Source organism: Panthera uncia (assembly GCF_023721935.1).
Source record: "Panthera uncia isolate 11264 chromosome B3 unlocalized genomic scaffold, Puncia_PCG_1.0 HiC_scaffold_1, whole genome shotgun sequence".
In the NCBI taxonomy this organism is placed as follows: Eukaryota; Metazoa; Chordata; class Mammalia; order Carnivora; family Felidae; genus Panthera; species Panthera uncia.
The window spans coordinates 102,939,751-102,957,989 of NW_026057582.1; the positions used below are offsets into that span (position 1 = coordinate 102,939,751).

At 42.6% G+C, this 18,239-nt stretch overlaps 2 protein-coding genes across 3 annotated transcripts in view; both read left to right on the plus strand.

Annotated features, from left to right (window-relative positions):
- Positions 1-18,239, plus strand: part of TPM1 (tropomyosin 1) — a 186,793-nt gene that overhangs the window by 127,439 nt on the left and 41,115 nt on the right. The window lies entirely within an intron of this gene.
- The window catches only part of RAB8B (RAB8B, member RAS oncogene family), a 57,570-nt gene continuing 56,783 nt past the window's right edge, over positions 17,453-18,239 (plus strand). The window contains exon 1 of the mRNA XM_049613760.1: positions 17,453-17,662. Coding sequence (XP_049469717.1) covers positions 17,539-17,662 — 124 coding nt within the window. The 5' untranslated portion in view covers positions 17,453-17,538. The remainder of the gene's footprint in view (positions 17,663-18,239) is intronic.

The following is an 18,239-nucleotide window of genomic DNA, read 5'->3' on the forward strand; positions in this document are numbered from 1 at the left end:
CCCTTGTTATATGCTGTCCTACTTCCAGGGCCAATAGTGACTGACCCGAAGGCCTGTGTCCCAATTCCAGATGCCCTGGCAAGAGAATCTGGTTGTCTCAGCTTGGGTCACGAGCGTGTACTCCAACAGTCTGTGAGCATTTGGAGTGATAGTGACTCCTGGGGCCCACCCCTGTGCAAGAGGGTCAGGGAAGCTCTGAGAAAAGGAGGCATGGGCTGGAGAGAGACCCCATAAGGTGCCTGTTCCCTCCAAACATTGTCGCGACTGCCTTTGGTGAGGCAGCTGATGGTCTAAATCCTCCCCTCAGGCTGCCTCAGTGTTGTTCTGTCTTTTCCCTGAAACATTGAGTATTTGCTGGACATATTTGTTAACTGAAAACACCTTCTCCACAAACTTCAGCAAAGTGATGGTAAATGTATGCAAAATTTTTTTTTTGTTCACGTAGAACAATCAGATCTAGAGACCACATGTTGAGGAGAGATGCCATTTTCAACTAAAGACTTACCAAGTACATTGGAGCTAAGCCCATTTCCAAGGGCCCACATTGCCTAGCAATATATTTTACAACCAACAAAATGCCTTTTAAATAGCCCTTACGTTATGTCTGAATGAGAACTATCTTACTCATACTTAAAGTATCTAAAGAGTAAAATCTGAAATCAGGAGCTAGAAGCAGAAAACTTGGAATTTCTAACCTATGTGGTTTCCTATTTCATATTTATAAGGCATATTAAGGGAACTATGGGGTAGGCTGTGAAATCTGGAGGCAATACTCTAAGGCTCTGAGAGCACCCAAGACTCCTCCCCCTACAATTTCTAATGGTGATGACAGTGATATCATCTGAATGTTACTTCTTGCTTATTTCGTGTCAGGCATGGCACTAAGCACTTTATATGGATAATCTCATTTAATCTTTACACCATCTCCATGAAATGTCATCCACATGTTACAGATGAGGAAGCTAAGGCACAGAGCCTGTTAAGTACCATTCCCAAGAACTCATAAATGGTCATTTGAACTAAGATGTAAGCCTAGGTCTGGCTGTAGCAGAAGAATTTTGATCTTAACCAATATAATATACTTAGATATTCCAACAAGAAATTTTTAGAAAAGATATTTGCAAATGACATATCGGACAAAGGGCTAGTATCCAAAATCTATAAAGAACTCACCAAACTCCACACCCGAAAAACAAATAATCTGGTGAAGAAATGGGCAGAAGACATGAATAGACACTTTTCCAAAGAAGACATCCAAATGGCCAACAGACACATGAAATAATACTCAAAGTCACTCCTCATCAGGGAAATACAAATCAAAATCATACTGAGATATCACCTTACACCGGTCAGAGTGGCTAAAATAAATCAGGAGACTGTAGATTCTGGAGAGGATGTGGAGAAACGGGAACCCTCTCTCACTGTTGGTGGGAATGCAAACTGGGACAGCCGCTCTGGAAAACAGTGTGGGGGTTCCTCAAAAAATTAAAAATAGATCTACCCTATGACCCAGCAATAGTACTGCTAGAAATTTACCCAAGGGATACAGGAGTGCTGACGCATAGGGGCACTTGTACCCCAATGTTTATAGCAGCACTTTCAATGATAGCCAAATTATGGAAAGAGCCTAAATGTCCATCAACTGATGAATGGATAAAGAAATCGTGGTTTGTGTACACAATGGAATACTACTTGGCAATGAGAAAGGATGAAATATGGCCTTTTGTAGCAACGTGGATGGAACTGGAGAGTGTTATGCTAAGTGAAATAAGCCATACAGAGAAAGACAGATAACACATGTTTTCACTCTTATGTGGATCCTGAGAAACTTAACAGAAAACCATGGGGGAGGGGAATGGAAAAAAATAAGTTTAGAGAGGGAGAGAGCAAAACCATAAGAGACTCTTAAAAACTGGGAATAAACTAAGCGTTGATGGGGAGTGGGAGGGAAGGGAAAGTGGGTGATGGGCATTGAGGAGGGCACTTGCTAGGAGGAGCACTGGGTGTTGTATGGAAACCAATCTGACAGTAAATTATATTAAAAATAAATTAAATTAAATTAAATTAAATTAAAAATTATTTGAAAGTGAAGCTCCCCAGACAGAATGAAAGAATGAAAGAAAGAAAGAAAGAAAGAAAGAAAGAAAGAAAGAAAGAAAGAAACTCCCTATGAACATTAGGCTTTCCTATCATTTTCATCACCCATTAGGTCTTTTCATTTTCATTGTATTTGATTAAGTGTATTTTTGTGTCTCCTATAAAGAAGACACTGATGTAAAGGGCAATGTAACAATGATTAAGACCCTTTTGGGGTTTTAAAGGAGCTCCAGATTATCTAATAATAAGAGGTTGTATAAACATAATTACAACATATGATACACCATCCTAGAAACATAAAGTCTTGCAGAGATTAAGAGAAGGAGCAATCATGTTCACTTACTACGTAAATGTTAGGATTTGTTGCGTATGAATGTTGTTAGATGAGTAGTGTAAGAGACACAGAAATCCCATGTTAGCCAGAGTAATCAACCGTTCCAAAGTGGAATGCTTAGCAAGGCCAGTATGACTTCTGGTAAATCATATAGCCATGTGTTTAAGTGAACCATGGAATGTGACCCCTATAAATAAGACACATGACTTTAAAGGAAGAAATGCATCCTCATTAGGCTTGATTCTTGTTGCATATTTTCAGTAAACACTGTCCCTGAAGAAAACACCTCTAGTGTGAGCTGTCAGCCAGCAAACTGAGGCAGAGACAATAGGAAGAAGTCCAAGGGAGACCTTTGGGAAGAGTTCTCTACTCGATGTGATGCTTGATAGCTCAAGAATCTTTCCAGAATGGTTCCAGGAATAAATGGATACACCTGTTTTTGAACTTTGCTTGCAGAAACCAGTCCATCATCTGCCACCGGCTAGACCCAGTGGATATTGGTGCCACCGGCCATCCAGGAATCTGAGATGGGCACTGATTACTTGCCCCAGTTCTCCACCTGAATTACCGACCCTGCTTTCTGCTTCAGGTAATGGGAGCCCCGCTGTGCTTTTCTGCACTCTTGAAGTCTGCAGCAGTCTGTGATCAGTACTTAGAGGCTTAACTGTGGCAATGGAAAGCAGGACGCACTCCAGACTTGGCAAAAAATAGTTGTAGTGCCCCTTTCATTTATGTATGACTTTACATTACAAAGCCCATTCACAGTCATCATTAATTAAACCTGCCACTCAATGTCCTCGAAGGTACGACCGAATTAGTCTACTCACTTGACCCCCTACAAAACAGATAGAAAGGCTTAGGGATTTGCCGAAGTGAAGTGGTTCAATCAAGGAAGTTTGGCCTAATTCTTTTTTTCTCATTCATTCTTTTTCGCCTGGAAGAGGCCTTCAGGGCGCCCAGCTCTTAACTCCAAGCAGGTTAAAGAAGTCAACTGGGAAGAGCATTTTGGCAGGGATACAGCAGCAGCCTAGAGCAGAGCAGCAATGTGGGCTTGAATTATTTGAAAACAGCCAAGTCATATTCTTCTGATTCCCAGTGGATGTTAGACATGCACACACACACACACAATTTCCCCTATCAGGCCAGGGAGCAGGACCAGGACATTGGGACGTAGTTGGAACATGGCTTATGAGCATGCTACAATTTGACCTGGTGACAAAGCTGCCCACCCACCACCCACATTTCAACCCTCTGTTACCAGATCCTTTGTATTCAGTTTTTTAAAAATTTTTTATTTAAAAAAATGTTTTTTAATGTTTATTTAATTTTGAGACAGAGCACAAGCAGGGGAGGGGAAGAGAGAGGGAGACACAGAATGTGAAGCAGGCTTCAGGCTCTGAACTGTCAGCACAGAGCCCAATGTGGGACTCAAACTCACCAACTGTGAGATCATGACCTAACCTGAAATTGGACCCTCAACCAACTGAGCCACCCAGACGCCCCTGTATTAAGATTTTAAACAAGCCCAAAATCAAACCTATTCTAAGAGAGGTCCTAGTCCCATAATTTGTGGGGCTTAGAGTGCAAAAAAGTGGGGAAAAAAACAACTACAACAAACAACAAAAACAAAGAAAAGAGTGAAAACAGAGGCCCACAAATCTTACGTCTAAATATTTAACAATTATAGATGAAGATAACAAGCAAGTTTCCTACCTTAACAGATATATATTTATAATGACCTAAAAAATTGATATGAAATTTAGAATATTTTAGCTCCACAGAGCTCCACACCAGAATGTGGTGGTTTAGGGAGAGCAGTCCTGGCCTGGACCGACGCCCCTCCTTCCCCCATCCCCAACCGCCCCAGGCAGGGCCCATATCATGAAGGCATCATACACATGCGATGAGGATCCCAGACCATGTGTTCAAGCTCTGTCCATGTTAGCACCCCCTTTTGGCCATTGCTTATGGCTGTGGTGCCACACCAATGAAACAGTGCACCCTCAGAAGGATAGATCTGGAGATGAGGTCCATACCATTCCTGGAAGCAGGGCATTCGGCTGAGAATTCTGGGGTGTGGGTATCTGGAGTATATTCTGAAAAGGGAGCATGACTCTGAATGAATACATCTCCTGGCCTATGGATTCCCTGCCCAATTTGGAATAGTGACCAAAAGAGGGCAAGTGTAGGGTTCTCTAAAGAGTGGGCCCCAGGGGAAGGGACCCTCTTGCTAAGACTTGAGAACAAATGCTATCTGGCCATATAACAAATAAGTCAAAAGTCTGAGTTAATACTGGAGTCTGCACAAATCTGGATACCATAAGTAATTGCTACTTAACTATAAAACACAAAAGGCATGAGCTGTTTTCAAGTGTTTTGACTGTTTGCCTCCCACAGATAATTCTGGGCAGTAGGCATGGTCTCCGGCAGGTATAAGGGCCAAGAATCAAATGAATAAACTCCATAATTAAATATTTTACCAGAGAGGTTGAGCTCCCATAAAAAGCTAGATACCAAAGCTCTAGGTGGTGATCCTAGCATAGATGACCCTTTTGTTGCCTCCCCAAAATGGACCAAGTGGAAGGAAGAAGAGAAGCATGAATCCCTGGGACACTGGGTGTCTGCTGCCCTGCTCTTTGGTCAGCCAAACTTGCAAGGAGCTGGGGGACAAAACCGATCCCTCTGTCCTCATCATGCCCCTCAGAATCAGAGTCATGATCCCAGTCCTGGCCTGACATACAAAAAAGTTAAAATTATGAGTTTCCTTGTTAACTCATCTGTTTCATTTAATGATTTACAATATTTAATTAAAAAAAAAAACTATGTCCATACATAAAAAGTATTTTTAATCATCAATTTTGAAGGCAAAAGTTGTAAATAAGGAAATGTATAAGTGTATACTTTGATGTTAATTTGTTGTATATTTAAATGATGACAGTATTGGGGTGCCTGGGTGGCTCAGTTAAGCGTCTGACTCTTGATTTCAGCTCAGGTCATGATCTTGAGGTTCATGATTTCAAGCCCTGCATCGGGCTCTGTACTGACAGCACAGAGCCTGCTTGGGATTCTCTCTCTCTCTCTCTCTCTCTCTCCCTCTCTCTCTGCCCCTCCACCCCTCATGTATGCATTTTCTCTCCCTTTCTCTCACAAATAAATAAATAAAACTTAAAAAAAAAAATGAGTGATTACCGTATTAAATTCTGGATTCTTGGCTCAGAGAAAGGCTTTAGACCAACTTTCTCTGACAGCATCGTTCCTAATGTATGAAAGATGTGTTTCCATAATGATCTTGGGATGTTGGATGTGTAAATGAATTCCTTACTTTTTTTGCTTTTAAAATGGAGATAAAGGGGCACCTGAGTGACTCAGTCAGTTGAGCGACTGACTTCGGCTCAGGTCATGATCTCACGGTTCGTGAGTTCAAGCCCCAAGTCGGGCTCTGTGCCTACTGGTCAGAGCCTGGAGCCTGCTTCGGATTCTGTGCCTCCCTCTCTCTGTGCCCCTCCCCCACTCATGGTCTCTCTCTCTCTCTCTGTCTCAGAAATAAATAAACATTAAAAATTTTTTTTAAATGGAGATAAAAATATATCTCAAATCAGAAAAAAAAGAGTCAACTCACATCATCAGGTAATGGTCACTTCTGGGGTGTGGACCGATAAATCCTCCTACTGCCCCCACAACCTTCTCCCCCACAGACCCACTCTCTGTTCAGAGGGAGCTACTCAGCGAGCCAAGGACAATTTGTGTGCCTATGTTGACCCCATTTTTGGCTGTCACTTAACAACTTGACCCCTGTATTACTATGTTGCTGCCCAAAGTACCCACCTTCCTGTCATTGTGATTCATCCTCCTCACCCATCCAGTTCAAGTGAATTGTATGTCCAACGTCAGGGACTTAGTGCTGGTCAATAAGACCTTCCTGGGATGGCCCTGTCCTGCTATATAACAAGAAGCATGGCTCCCAGACAATGCAGATCACTGCGAATAAAACTTGATGTCACAGATGCTGCTTATCCAGAATAGTCAGGAGATGGGGCATTCTAATTCACAGGGGAATCTGCTTACCTAGAGACTACCAGTTTTGAAAGAAAAATAAGCTAATTTTGAAAGAACTGTAAATTAACACAACAGCACATTACCAGCATGTTGTAATTTTACCCAGCATTGTAATTACTTATGTGTGTGCCCCACCTCTCCTCTAAGACCACAGGCTTCTTAAGGGATGGTCTGTATCAGTTTCTTTACTGCCCTTACAGTACCTAGTGAGTTGCTTTATATATTGTAGGGGCTAAAAAAAATTGTTTTTATTAAGTGAATGAATATACAGAAAAACTGTAATTTACCAACATGACTTAATCCTTCTTTGATGACTCAGTAGGCCCTCCAGGGTCACACATTGTTTCAGGATTATTATTATGTGTGTTATCTCTGGGGATGTTTAATACAGGCCAACTGGCTGACAGGGGAATTCTACAATGACTGGAAGATAGGAGTCGGTATCTATGGACTCATTCCACATCTAAGTCTATGTACATGTATTCAAAAGTCAAACACGGAAGTGATCCCACTTATTATTTCCTGAAAGAAATACCGCATCACAGCACAACCGTTTGTGAAATAGAAGGTTACAAATAAGGAGTGTTAACTGGCTTCTGCTTTTAAACCTTAACCAGGTCAAGGAATTTATCTTTGAGATTTTTGGAAAGATAGGATGTCATTAGTACCATTAATGTATTATTATCATTATTAAAGTCTAATCATCAGATTGTAATTTACTAATGAATGCAAACATATTTATTACTGTGTGCCTAATGTATGCCAAGCCCTGTGGTGGTCATTAGGGATACAATATGAATATAATTCATGCCCTCAAGAAATTTAAATAATCTATTTTTAAAAACATTTTATTACACAGACCATTTTACAGAACTTTAGATGTCAATGTAGAAAATTGGTCTGGGTGTGATGTGACCCTTAACACATCCTATAACTCACTCAAAATAGAGAATGATACAAAAGAAAAAACCACAAATGTTAGCTTAATTACTTGGCATTAACCTTTTAAAAAAATTTTTTTAAGTTCGTTTGTTTGTTTGTTTATTTATTTAGAGCACATGCAGGGAAAGGCCAGAGAGAGAGAAAGAATCCCAAGCAGGCTCCACGCTGTCACTATGGAGCCCGAATTGGGGCTCAAACTCATGAACCGTGAGATCATGACCTGAGCCAAAATGAAGAGTCAGATGCTTAACCGACTGAGCCACCCAGGACCGCTGGCATTAGCCTTATTTCCTGAAAAAACTCAGCCTCAAGAATGTTCATTTAAGAATCTAGTTTTTTGGGGGCGCCTGGGTGGCTCAGTTGGTTAAGCATCCGACTTCGGCTCAGGTCATGATCTCATGGTTCGTGAGTTCAAGCCCAACATCAGGCTCTTTGCTGACAGGTTGGAGCCTGGAGCCTGCTTCGGATTCTGTGCCTTCCTCTCTCTGTGCCTCTCCCCCACTCACACTGTGTGTCTCTCTTTCTCTCTCTCAAAAATAAACATTAAAAAAAAAAAAAGAATCTAGTTTTTTGCACTTTTAGAATGCTGGGTAAATTTCCTTCTGCACATAAGGTGATTTTCATTTCAGTTCAGTACAATGTCTGTCCCCCAGGACTTGGGGGCAAGTCAACTGCCCCAGGTCAGGAGGAAGCAGCCATCACAGCACCCTAGACCCCTTGGCTAATCTTTCCATGGGTGTGATTGTAACAGAGGTAGCATGAGGGAGCCATGCCCTGGGATTCAGGAGAATCCTGAACAGGGACAGATGTTCTCAGTCCAGCAGGAACTCTGATAAATGGATGTTGCCTCCCTTCCTGACACCTTCCTATAAACATGCTGATTTTCTTCATGACCGTAGGACTTTACAGCTCAATCTTCATATCTAAAACTAGGGTTCAGATGAAATCACTTTCCTGACATATATACTGAACATAGGTCCCATAAGGTGCTCCATCAAAAAGGTGCCTCAGAGCACAAGTGTGGGGAAAGCCGCACTCAGCACCAGACTATGAAGAGTCACAAAGCACATCAGCATATTAAGTGTTCTGAGAAGCCCTATCATCAAAACACTGTGATAGCAGAATTTGTCAAAAGGGTTTGGCCATGAAACCCATTCTTCTAGTTTCACCTACTGATTCACTTCGTATTCTGAGATACAAACTTTGGAAACAATAAATGATCTCTATACTCATTGGTTCTATACCATCTTCAAGCAGAAAATAGTCTTAGAAAACAGAAGTCCATGAGGTTAGGATCTCATAGTCAGTAGCCAAACTAGGTCCCTTTGATTTGTCAATTTCTTACATTCTATATTCCAGTAATCCCAGTGAATGAAATTTACTGTGAGGGCTCCAAAGAGCATCAGTAATTGAGATCTATAGATTTCTCTAAGCTCCAGGGTTTCCACGTTGGGTTAAATTCTCAGTTGAAGTTACTCCTGATTAAGCAAAACTAATGGTGTGTATCCATTGGCTAGGAAGGTGTTACTGAGCAGAGAATTATCCACAATTCGAGAAAGTAATGAGAAAGAGGGAAAGGCAAAATGAACAGCACAGAGTCCAAAGCCCAAGTAATTATCTCCTGGGTGACCAAGAGTAAATTCCTTTTTTTTTTTTTTTTTTTTACTGAGTTCATGGAGATCCTTTGATTTTTTTTTTTTTTTTTTAAGTATTGAGTCATATATTCCTTTGGTGTCAAGATTAAGAAAAGAGAACTGAGGCTTGCTATAACAACCTCAAAGTCCAGTGTCCCTAGATAGTGTCTCCTTAATGCCAACTTATAAAAGTCTCACACATCACTTCACAAGGGACTTTGCCTTGAGTTTAAAGGACAAAAATAGTTTTAGGCTTCAATTTCTTTTCATGCCGTTTGCTTGTAAAGAACTCTTTAAGTTTGGTGGCTAAGTAAACAACCGTATGCTCCTTTCAGTGAATTGGCTGTCCCACAGTCCCAGCTATAGTACAGCCTAACCCCAAAGTAATTAAAGAACCAAGCGATTTGCATTCTTTTCCTACAAAAACTACTCTTGAGTAGCAGATGGCAAACACAAATGTTTTGCTCTAGAGACATATGGAAACCTCTCTGTTTCATAAAAGCCTCAATGAATATTAAATGCTGAATGATGCCATTCATGGCAGAAATAAGATGTTGTGATAATCTCCCAAACAGGCCTAATTAGGCCATATAGCTACTTGAGTTTCAGAAAGCAATACGTGGGAAATTACTATGTGATTGGGATTTCATTAGCAGTTTTTCTTAATCTGAATATTCATCTTGGCCCCAAAGAATCACCTCTTCAGCCTTATTTCTTTAGCATCCTATTATGTTGTCACCATCACTTATAATTGTACATCTTAAAAATGAGTAATCAAAGAGTTCTACTTGATTTCATACTAACTGCTTCAGTTCTGTCTGGAGAGTGAGAGGCAAGGAATTAAAGAGGTAAGGTGTTTTATCCTAGGTTCTGGAACATTCAACATGCACCCTGATTAAGGGTGCCTTGCTGCTGTTAAATTAGGTGGGGGGGGGGAAGCCTATGTTTAAGGTTATTTGGGAAATGATTATCCATATTAAATAGGAATTGGAAGCAGGAATATAACTGGATATGGCTCAAAATACAAAGCAGAATCTCATTTTTCTCTTAACCTTCTAGATTGGCAACCTAATAAATTGCTGTTGCCATCACAGAGAGGACTGAAACTTTGCACTCCTTGGAAAGAGAGAAGTACGATAACTGAGTCATAGGGTGAATTGAATGCTGTTTGGAACAAGGAACTAGGTGTCTTGGGCTCCTTTCCCAGCACCACACCCTGATTGGCCTCCAAGAGACCCGCTAGGCCTTGGGGCTGTTGATAAATCCCCTTGATTCAACAGGGTGTTTGGTTGGCCTGGGAGACCAATGTCTGTAAAACCAGAATCCCCAAGGCAGGTCTTGGGTCACCTGTTACAGGGGTTTGGATTTAACACCTAAAGGATTTTATAGACAAAAAGGAATCATCTAAACAAACTCCCCTCATTTTACAGACGAGGAAACTGAGACACAGAAAGGTTGTTGTCCTTGTTTAAGGTCACAGAGTTAGTTAGTGGCAGAGCTGGGAACAGAACCCCAGTCACCTGATGCTTTGTCTGCTCCTCTTTCCATCACAAAACCCCAGAACTTAGAAAGTTCAAGGCTGCTAAAGTGTTTAACCTTAGCTGCTTGCTGAAGTAGGGTAGAAAGGGACCAGGTGTGTAAGTGCCGATGTTAATTCTGGCTTTGGACCACCTATCCCTTCTTTCTTAAGCAAAGTTATTTCCTTCTTGCCTCTTCTTCCCAGTTCAACATCAATCCATTTGTATAAGAGAACAAGTCAGAATTTTCCTGGATTCAGCTCCATGACTTCTGCAGAAATTCCAACATAACTAACCACTTAGAGGTACTCAGTACAAAAACCAATATGCACTTGACACTGAAACAGGTGATAGTATTCCTTTGTTGCTTCTGTCGCCTTGTCTCCTCTTCTTTTCTCTGTTTCTAACAGAATCCCATGATTTAGGTTGAGCTTGACCCTACACTCAGCCTTACTCCAGTTAGTGTAGGCCAGAATCTTAGACTCTAGGGATTGATTCATGGAAGGGCAGTCCAGTCCCGTGGAACTCAGTTTTAGGGTATTCATTTAAACTTTTGAGGAAGAGGACTCTCTACATCCTGCTTTGTTGAATTGAATCTGGAAGCAAGGAGTCTCAGGAGTTTCAGGAAGATATTTTGCAACCACATTGGGCTGGCCTGTTGAAATAAGTGTTACTTAGGAAACATTACTAAGAAAATGACAGAGAGAAAAACCAGGTACCAGGCATGTCATTTGAGCTGCTGAATTACTCACCTGTCATTAGTTTTATATCTGATTGTTTTAGTGTGTGATTAAATGTTTTTTCTTATTCAAGCTATCTAGTGTTCTATTATTTACTGCCATAAGCATCTCAATACCTATTAGGATGCTGATTGTGAGTTTCAGCGTATCTTGACTTTGCCATTGGATCAAAGTCCATTTTAAAGTTGGTCCCAAAACTTTCTTTAATCACCCACGCTTATAAGAAACCCCACCCAAAAATGCATAGTATTTAGTGCATATGCCTTATTTGACACAAAATCCTACATAGCAATGTCTAGGTTACTGAAAGGAATGAATTTTACTAGAATCTTCTATTATTTTTTTGTGAAATATTTTATTGTCAGAAACTTTATTATCAGAAAAAGAAATAATGTAAGAGGTAGTGGAATGGGTTCCTTCCAGTCCACCCTTTAGTAGAGTAAAATATTGATCTCAACTCTCTATGCAGGCTAAGGTTGGCCTCCCCTTTCTGTGGGCTGGACAGTGCCCAGAAATGGAGCCACTCAGAATTGTTGCAACTTGGGTGGCTTCTTCTGCATTGTAGATGACTAGGTATTCACTCCTGACACCCAGGAAAGGAGTTTTGCCTTCATCTGGGTGTTGGCTGTGGTCCTTGCCCATATTCTAAGGGCCCATGCTATAGATGGCCTCCCCTTCAGTCACATTGATTAACTCAGGCCTGAACGATGCAGACTATCTTCTCATCCCCTCTACACCTTTGTTATATACCTACTGACTCTGTTCTAAAAAGCTAGGTTTATAGAAATTGGTTAATCAAGCAGATACTGTAATTTCATGCAGCAATTTTTGTACCATATCATTTTTATTTAACTTTCGTATCTAGTTGAGATATGCAACATATTTAACCATCTGTTTGGCAAGAGCATTTGATCCATCACATTGGAAGCCTGACCAATCAGAATGTATGCCCAAATAATCAAAATGGACACCCAACCAGTCAAATGGATGCCTAACCAATCTGAATTAAAAGCCAACCAATCAGAATGAACACCTGACCCATCATAATAAATGAAGAGTATACAGCCAAATACTGGTCTCCCATTTATTATTGAACTTGTCACTTGTGGATTCTCCCCTCAATTAGATGGGAAGCAAACTGAGGGAAGGGATCATATGATAGATCCCTTTGTATTCTCCAAGTGGCCTTGCTGAGCTGGTTTCATAGGGTGAGCTTAATGGACATTTGTTTGAATGGACATTATTCACCCTGTGATTGCTCAGGAAACATCAGTGGGTGGAAAAGGTACAGTTTGTCTCTCTGATGAAGATAATTATAGAATTGTCTCACTGGAATATCACTAAACAAATAGCATGTTTTTGGCTGACACACAGGTGATAGGAGAAATTGGTATTTTTGAGAGATTATCATTCAATATGATCTTGACAAGCTAGAGAAGTAAGATATAATCATACTGATTTCTTAAACACAACAATGAACAGTATACTTACAGAATGAATAACATATAAATATACTATAGAGTACAACCAGAAAGGTATTTGTGAGGCCAAAAATACCCAAGCAAATAATAAACTGAAGGTGAACCAGCTGTTTGAAAAACTAGAAAACTGGCATGATCATCAGGTGTTCATTCATTTATTTGACAGCTTAATTGAGTACCTACTGGGGTACACAGTGAGAAATTAGAAATGTTCTTTTCCTCAAAGAGCTCAAGTTGTAAGGGAGAAGACAAAGAAGTACACAAACTATTAGATAACAGAGAGAGAACTTATTCAATGGCTGAGTCATCAGCCAGTGAAAATAATCACCATGAAGGACATCTTTGTAGCCCACCGGGACAGCTGTGCTCAACAGATGGCAGAGGACCAGAACCCAAGAGTGCTTGGGCAGAAGCATCCACACTGCTGGGTGCAGACAGATGATCAGAAGCTGCTTTGCCCCTAGTGTTTCAGGACCATGTAAGCTCCTGGATTCGTATAGGATATAATTAAGAGGAGGAAAAGCCCCAATAATGGTAGATACCAGTTTTGCCAGCCCTTGCCAGGTAGGGGTCTCAGCCAAATTTAATTTCACTTAGGCAGTTAAGAAAGGTAACTCTTCTTACACTCAAGTGCTATAGAGCAATTCAAAACAGTTAAAGAGTGCTTGAATAAATTTGAAAATTTGCCTAGAGAACACACAGACCCTCAAGAATATGTGTAGATTCTTGGGAGCCTTTGATCCCCCATATGAATAAACTGTGAGATGTGAATAATGCCCTTGGAATTGTGCAACATGGCGGTCCTGAGGAAAGCCAGTCCAAGGACATGGTGAACACATAGAGGAGGGCAGCAACAAGAAAATACAGGAAAACGAACTAAAGCTCTGTTCAAAACCAGCCTGAAGCTCACACAGACCTCCCACCATTCAGACCTCCTTTCAGTATCATTGCCCCACCTCATCAGGAGATTCACCGGGAAGAACTCAGGTTCACCCAGCTCGGCCTTACATCCACCTCTTTGGCTGGAGGAGTAGAGTACCCTGATTCACAGCCATCAGTGGGGGAGGAGCACTTACCAAAAGCAGGAAGAAAGAGTGCTGGTCTCACAAAAACCACAGAGAGTAAACTCCTTGGACATCGAGATTTCTGTAAGTCAAGCTGCCATGTAGATGTTAACCTTATCAAAGGCTTCAGTAAATATTTACAGAATCAGATTGAATGTGCTGGTCTTCCTAGTGCTCTGCAGTGATGCAGCATTTCAAAGATGGGTCTGGGCAACTGGCAAAAAATACTGATGTGGTTTCCTCAGAGCACAGTAGCATGGGTTTTTTGAAAGGGGTCACCAATGCCACTGAGAGAAAGAAAGCAAGGTGGCAATCAGTGATCAGTTACACGTGGTACTCTCAGCTCTACAAATAAACTTATCGTCCAGTCCTTTGAGAAAAGTACCCTGATTAAAAAAAATTTTTTTAATGTTTATTTATTTTTGAGGGAGAGACAGAGTGTGAGTAGGGAGGGACAAAGAGAGAGAGAGGGAGACACAGAATCCAAGACAGGCTCCAGGCTTATGAGCTGTTAGCACAGAGTCCGACACGGAACTCAAACCCACAAACTGTGAGATCATGACTAGACCCGAAGTTGGACGCTTAACTGACTGAACCATCCAGGTGCCTCTTGATATAATAGTACTGTGCCTACCACCAAATCTGTTCTGTAAGTAACATTGTTGTACAAATTTAAAAATTAATAATGCATAAAGAGAAAAATTTGAATTCTTCTTGAAATAGGGCCCACATATCAAAATTTGTGAATGGTTCAACAGTGATGCACAGACTTACCACCTAGAAAGTCCCAATATTATATACTTGGTAATAGAGAAAAACCAGGGAAGTGAAAATAAGACAGATTTTTTTTTTTAAATTCCCATCAATTAAAAAAATTCCCCTAAGGAAATTTAGGGACTTTAAAATTCTTAACTCTAACTTTTTTTCTTTTTTTTTTTTTTCTTTAGAGAGAGAGAGAGCAGGCAGGAGAGGGGCAGGAGAGGGAGAGGTAGAGAGAGAATCTTAAGCAGGCTCTATGGCCAGTGCAGAACTTGATCTCACCACTGTGAGATCATGACCTGAGTCAAAAATCAAGAGTCAGATGCTTTCCTAACTGAGACACCCAGGTGCCCCAACTTCTTTTCTGAACTTAAGTTCTATACCACATCTGTATGTTCTTATTCATACGGAAAAAGAATGGCAACAGTTGCATGCAGATAGTAGGACTAAAATTTATTTTAAATCAATACACATTTTATAAAAGAAAGATTTCACTGGTCTTTGAAGATTTTTTTCCTACTTCTTTCTCAGAATGAAGGTGCAGATATAGAACTGAGCTGTTCACACTTGTTCAGCCCTGGTTGAGGCCAAATTCACAGACTTGCACGAGAACTGACTGGGGCAAGGAGGCTCAGCCTGTGCCGGAGGACAGAGCCCTTCCCTTAACGGGGCAGAAACTGACACTGACCTCCTTAGACCTTTGTTTCCATCAGGCAGGCTCTAGGAACTAGACATTTTATTAGCAGCAACTCTCTGGGTACTGTATTACCAATAAGTATGAGTTAATGACACATTTCATCTTTTTTCTACATGGAAGGTGAAGTCCAATACTAAGACCAACCAAATCTTCTGCCACAAGACTAAGAATGGAGTATCACTGACACTGTATATAAAGTCACAAGCCACTTGAGGTGTTTTAGAAAAGCCTGCTGTCGGGGTGCCTGAGTGGCTCAATCGGCTGAGCGTCCAACTTCAGCTTAGGTCATGATCTCACAGTTTGTGGGTTGGGCCCCCACATCAGGCTTTGCACTGACAACTCAGAGCCTTCTTTGGATTCTCTGTCTCCCTCTCTCTCTGCCTTTCCTCCCCCCCCCTCAAAAATAAACATTAAAAGAAAGGAAGGAGGGAAGGAAGGAAGGAAGGAAGGAAGGAAGGAAGGAAGGAAAGTCTGACATCTTGTTTACTGTCCCAAGTGTTTTCCTTATTCCACTAATGGTTGAGTCCACTGGTTTCCTTAATAACCTCCTCTAACCTTCCATAAGGTGTTTCCTTAGATCTAAGGTAAATGCCTAGGCCAGTTGTTCTCTAATATTTTGGCCTCAGGACCCCTTTATCCTCTTAAGAATTATTGAGGTGGGGTGCCTAGGGGCTCAGTCGGTTGAGCCACCAACTCTTGATTTCAGCTCAGATCATGATCCCAAGGTCGTGGGATCAAGCCCTGCGTCTCTCTGGGCTTCTTGCTGAGCATGGAGCCTGCTTAAGATCGTCTCTCTCTCCCTCTGTCCCTCTCCCCGCTCTCTTTCTCTAAAATAAAAAAAAAATTATTGAGTACTCTGAAGAGCTTTTGTTCATGTGGGTCTTATCTGTAGGTATTTGACATATTAGAAGTTAAAACTGAGAAGAGAGAAGAGATGGGAGATTGAACCCTGACTGGATGAAGCCTCTGGTCCTAGACCTCCTTAGCCATTCCTTGCCCTGTGGCTTTACTTGAGCCAGGAAACTTCCTTTCCAGGAGAACTTGTTCTGGTTGGGTTTCTGCCAGTAGCAAATGAAAGAGGCCTTAATGATACATCCACAAAACAATTATAGAATAGTCTAAAACAGTAAATAAAGGATTACATTGAGTATGACAATGCTGCCCCCCCCCCCTTCATTTGTCATCCATGGAGAGAGAGGGCTTAAGAAGGTAACTATCACCACAAACATTTATGTTAGGTATTTCATTTAATTTTCTTTACAACCCTATGAAATGCTTGTTTTATGCCCATTTTACAGATGAGAAAACTGGGGCGCAGAGATTGAACAGCTGAGTCGCTGAGCCAAGACAAAATCCGATTCTCATTCCCAACGTCATAGTTCGGGCCTCGCATAATGATTTTCATTTTATAGGACATAGACCTGTAGCACAAGCCTTAATATTTTCAATTTCCAGATTTTTTTTATCCATCCTCTTGCCTTGGGAGGGGAGCGGTCTGCACAACAGATCTCTAAAATACCAATTGTATTTGGCTCTGGTCTGTGTGCCGTGAAGAGAACACAGCTGAGGTTCAAGTTAGAACGGCAATCATTCTTTTGGAGCTCTGTTAACTGAGGAGCTGCGGGAGGGGGCTTGAGGTGGTGCTGATAAGGAACTGCAGGAGAAGCCAGATAACGCACTCTGCAGATAATCCACAGGCTGCGCCACAGCAGCATGAAGCAAAGAAGGCATCTCTGCTCCGGGTCCGGACCGGAGACTACGGGAGTCGTGGGACTCAGATTCCGAGGTCTGGATTTGAAAGGCGCCCACACACAAAGAAAACGGTGAACTTGAGTTCCAGCGACACTACGCGCAGAGTTCGAAAGGGGACCCTCCTTCCCGGCAGGGGTGGAAACGTCTAATCCACCGGGTCACCGAGGCCCGAGCAGATCCTCTTATATCCCTTGGGGCTGCTCGGACAGCCCGCGCTGGGCACGCCCGAGACTCTCCAAAGGAACTACAAATCCCATCAAGCCCTGGGACGCGGGCGGTGATGACGAAGCCCCCTCGGATTGGCCGCGTGGGGCGGGGCGCGCAGGCCTTCTCCAAGGGAAGGGGCGGGTCTCAGGGCGGGGCGAGCGGTGGTGGCTCGGCGGACACGCCCCCTCGCCCGCGGCCCCCTCCCCGCCTCTCTCCGCCGCTTCTCTAGCTCCCCGGTCAGAGGGCCGGAGCGAGAAGATGGCGAAGACGTACGATTATCTGTTCAAGCTGCTGCTGATCGGCGATTCGGGGGTGGGCAAGACTTGCCTCCTATTCCGCTTCTCCGAGGACGCCTTCAACACCACCTTCATCTCCACCATCGGTGAGGGAGGGGCCGCGGCCGGGGACAGGGAGTGAGATGTGGGGGGCGGGTGCAAGGCGGCGGGGGAGAGGGCTGGAGGAGGGCTTGGGAGCCCCAGGGAGGGGACCCCGGGGACGGCAGGGTGGCGAGGGTAGTGGGAGAGGGTGAAGGCGTGAGGGAGAGGGGCGGGCGGGGACGTGAGGCTGAGGAGGGGGGAGGTGAAGAGGGAACTTGGGGGCAAAGGAAGGGGAACCAGTGGAACAAGGACTGGGGGTATTGGGGGAAATTAGAGGGTTGGGGGAGTGACAGGGAAGGGTCTTAGCAGGACAAAGTGATTGGAGCGGGGGGGGGGGGACACACGAAATCTCATGGAGAAAGAGAAGGGGATAGTGGGTGTGAAATGGATTAAAAGACAGGAAAGAGGAAGGAAATGTGAAGGGGGAAATGAAGCTTTGGGGGGAGTAGGAGGGACGTGAAGTAAAAGAAGGGAGGACATCAGGGACAAGAGAGGTGAGAACCCGACAATCGGAAGGGAATTCGAGGGAATGAGTGATCAGGAGGTGAGGGATTGGGGGCACTGGCCGCAAGAGGTCTGGAT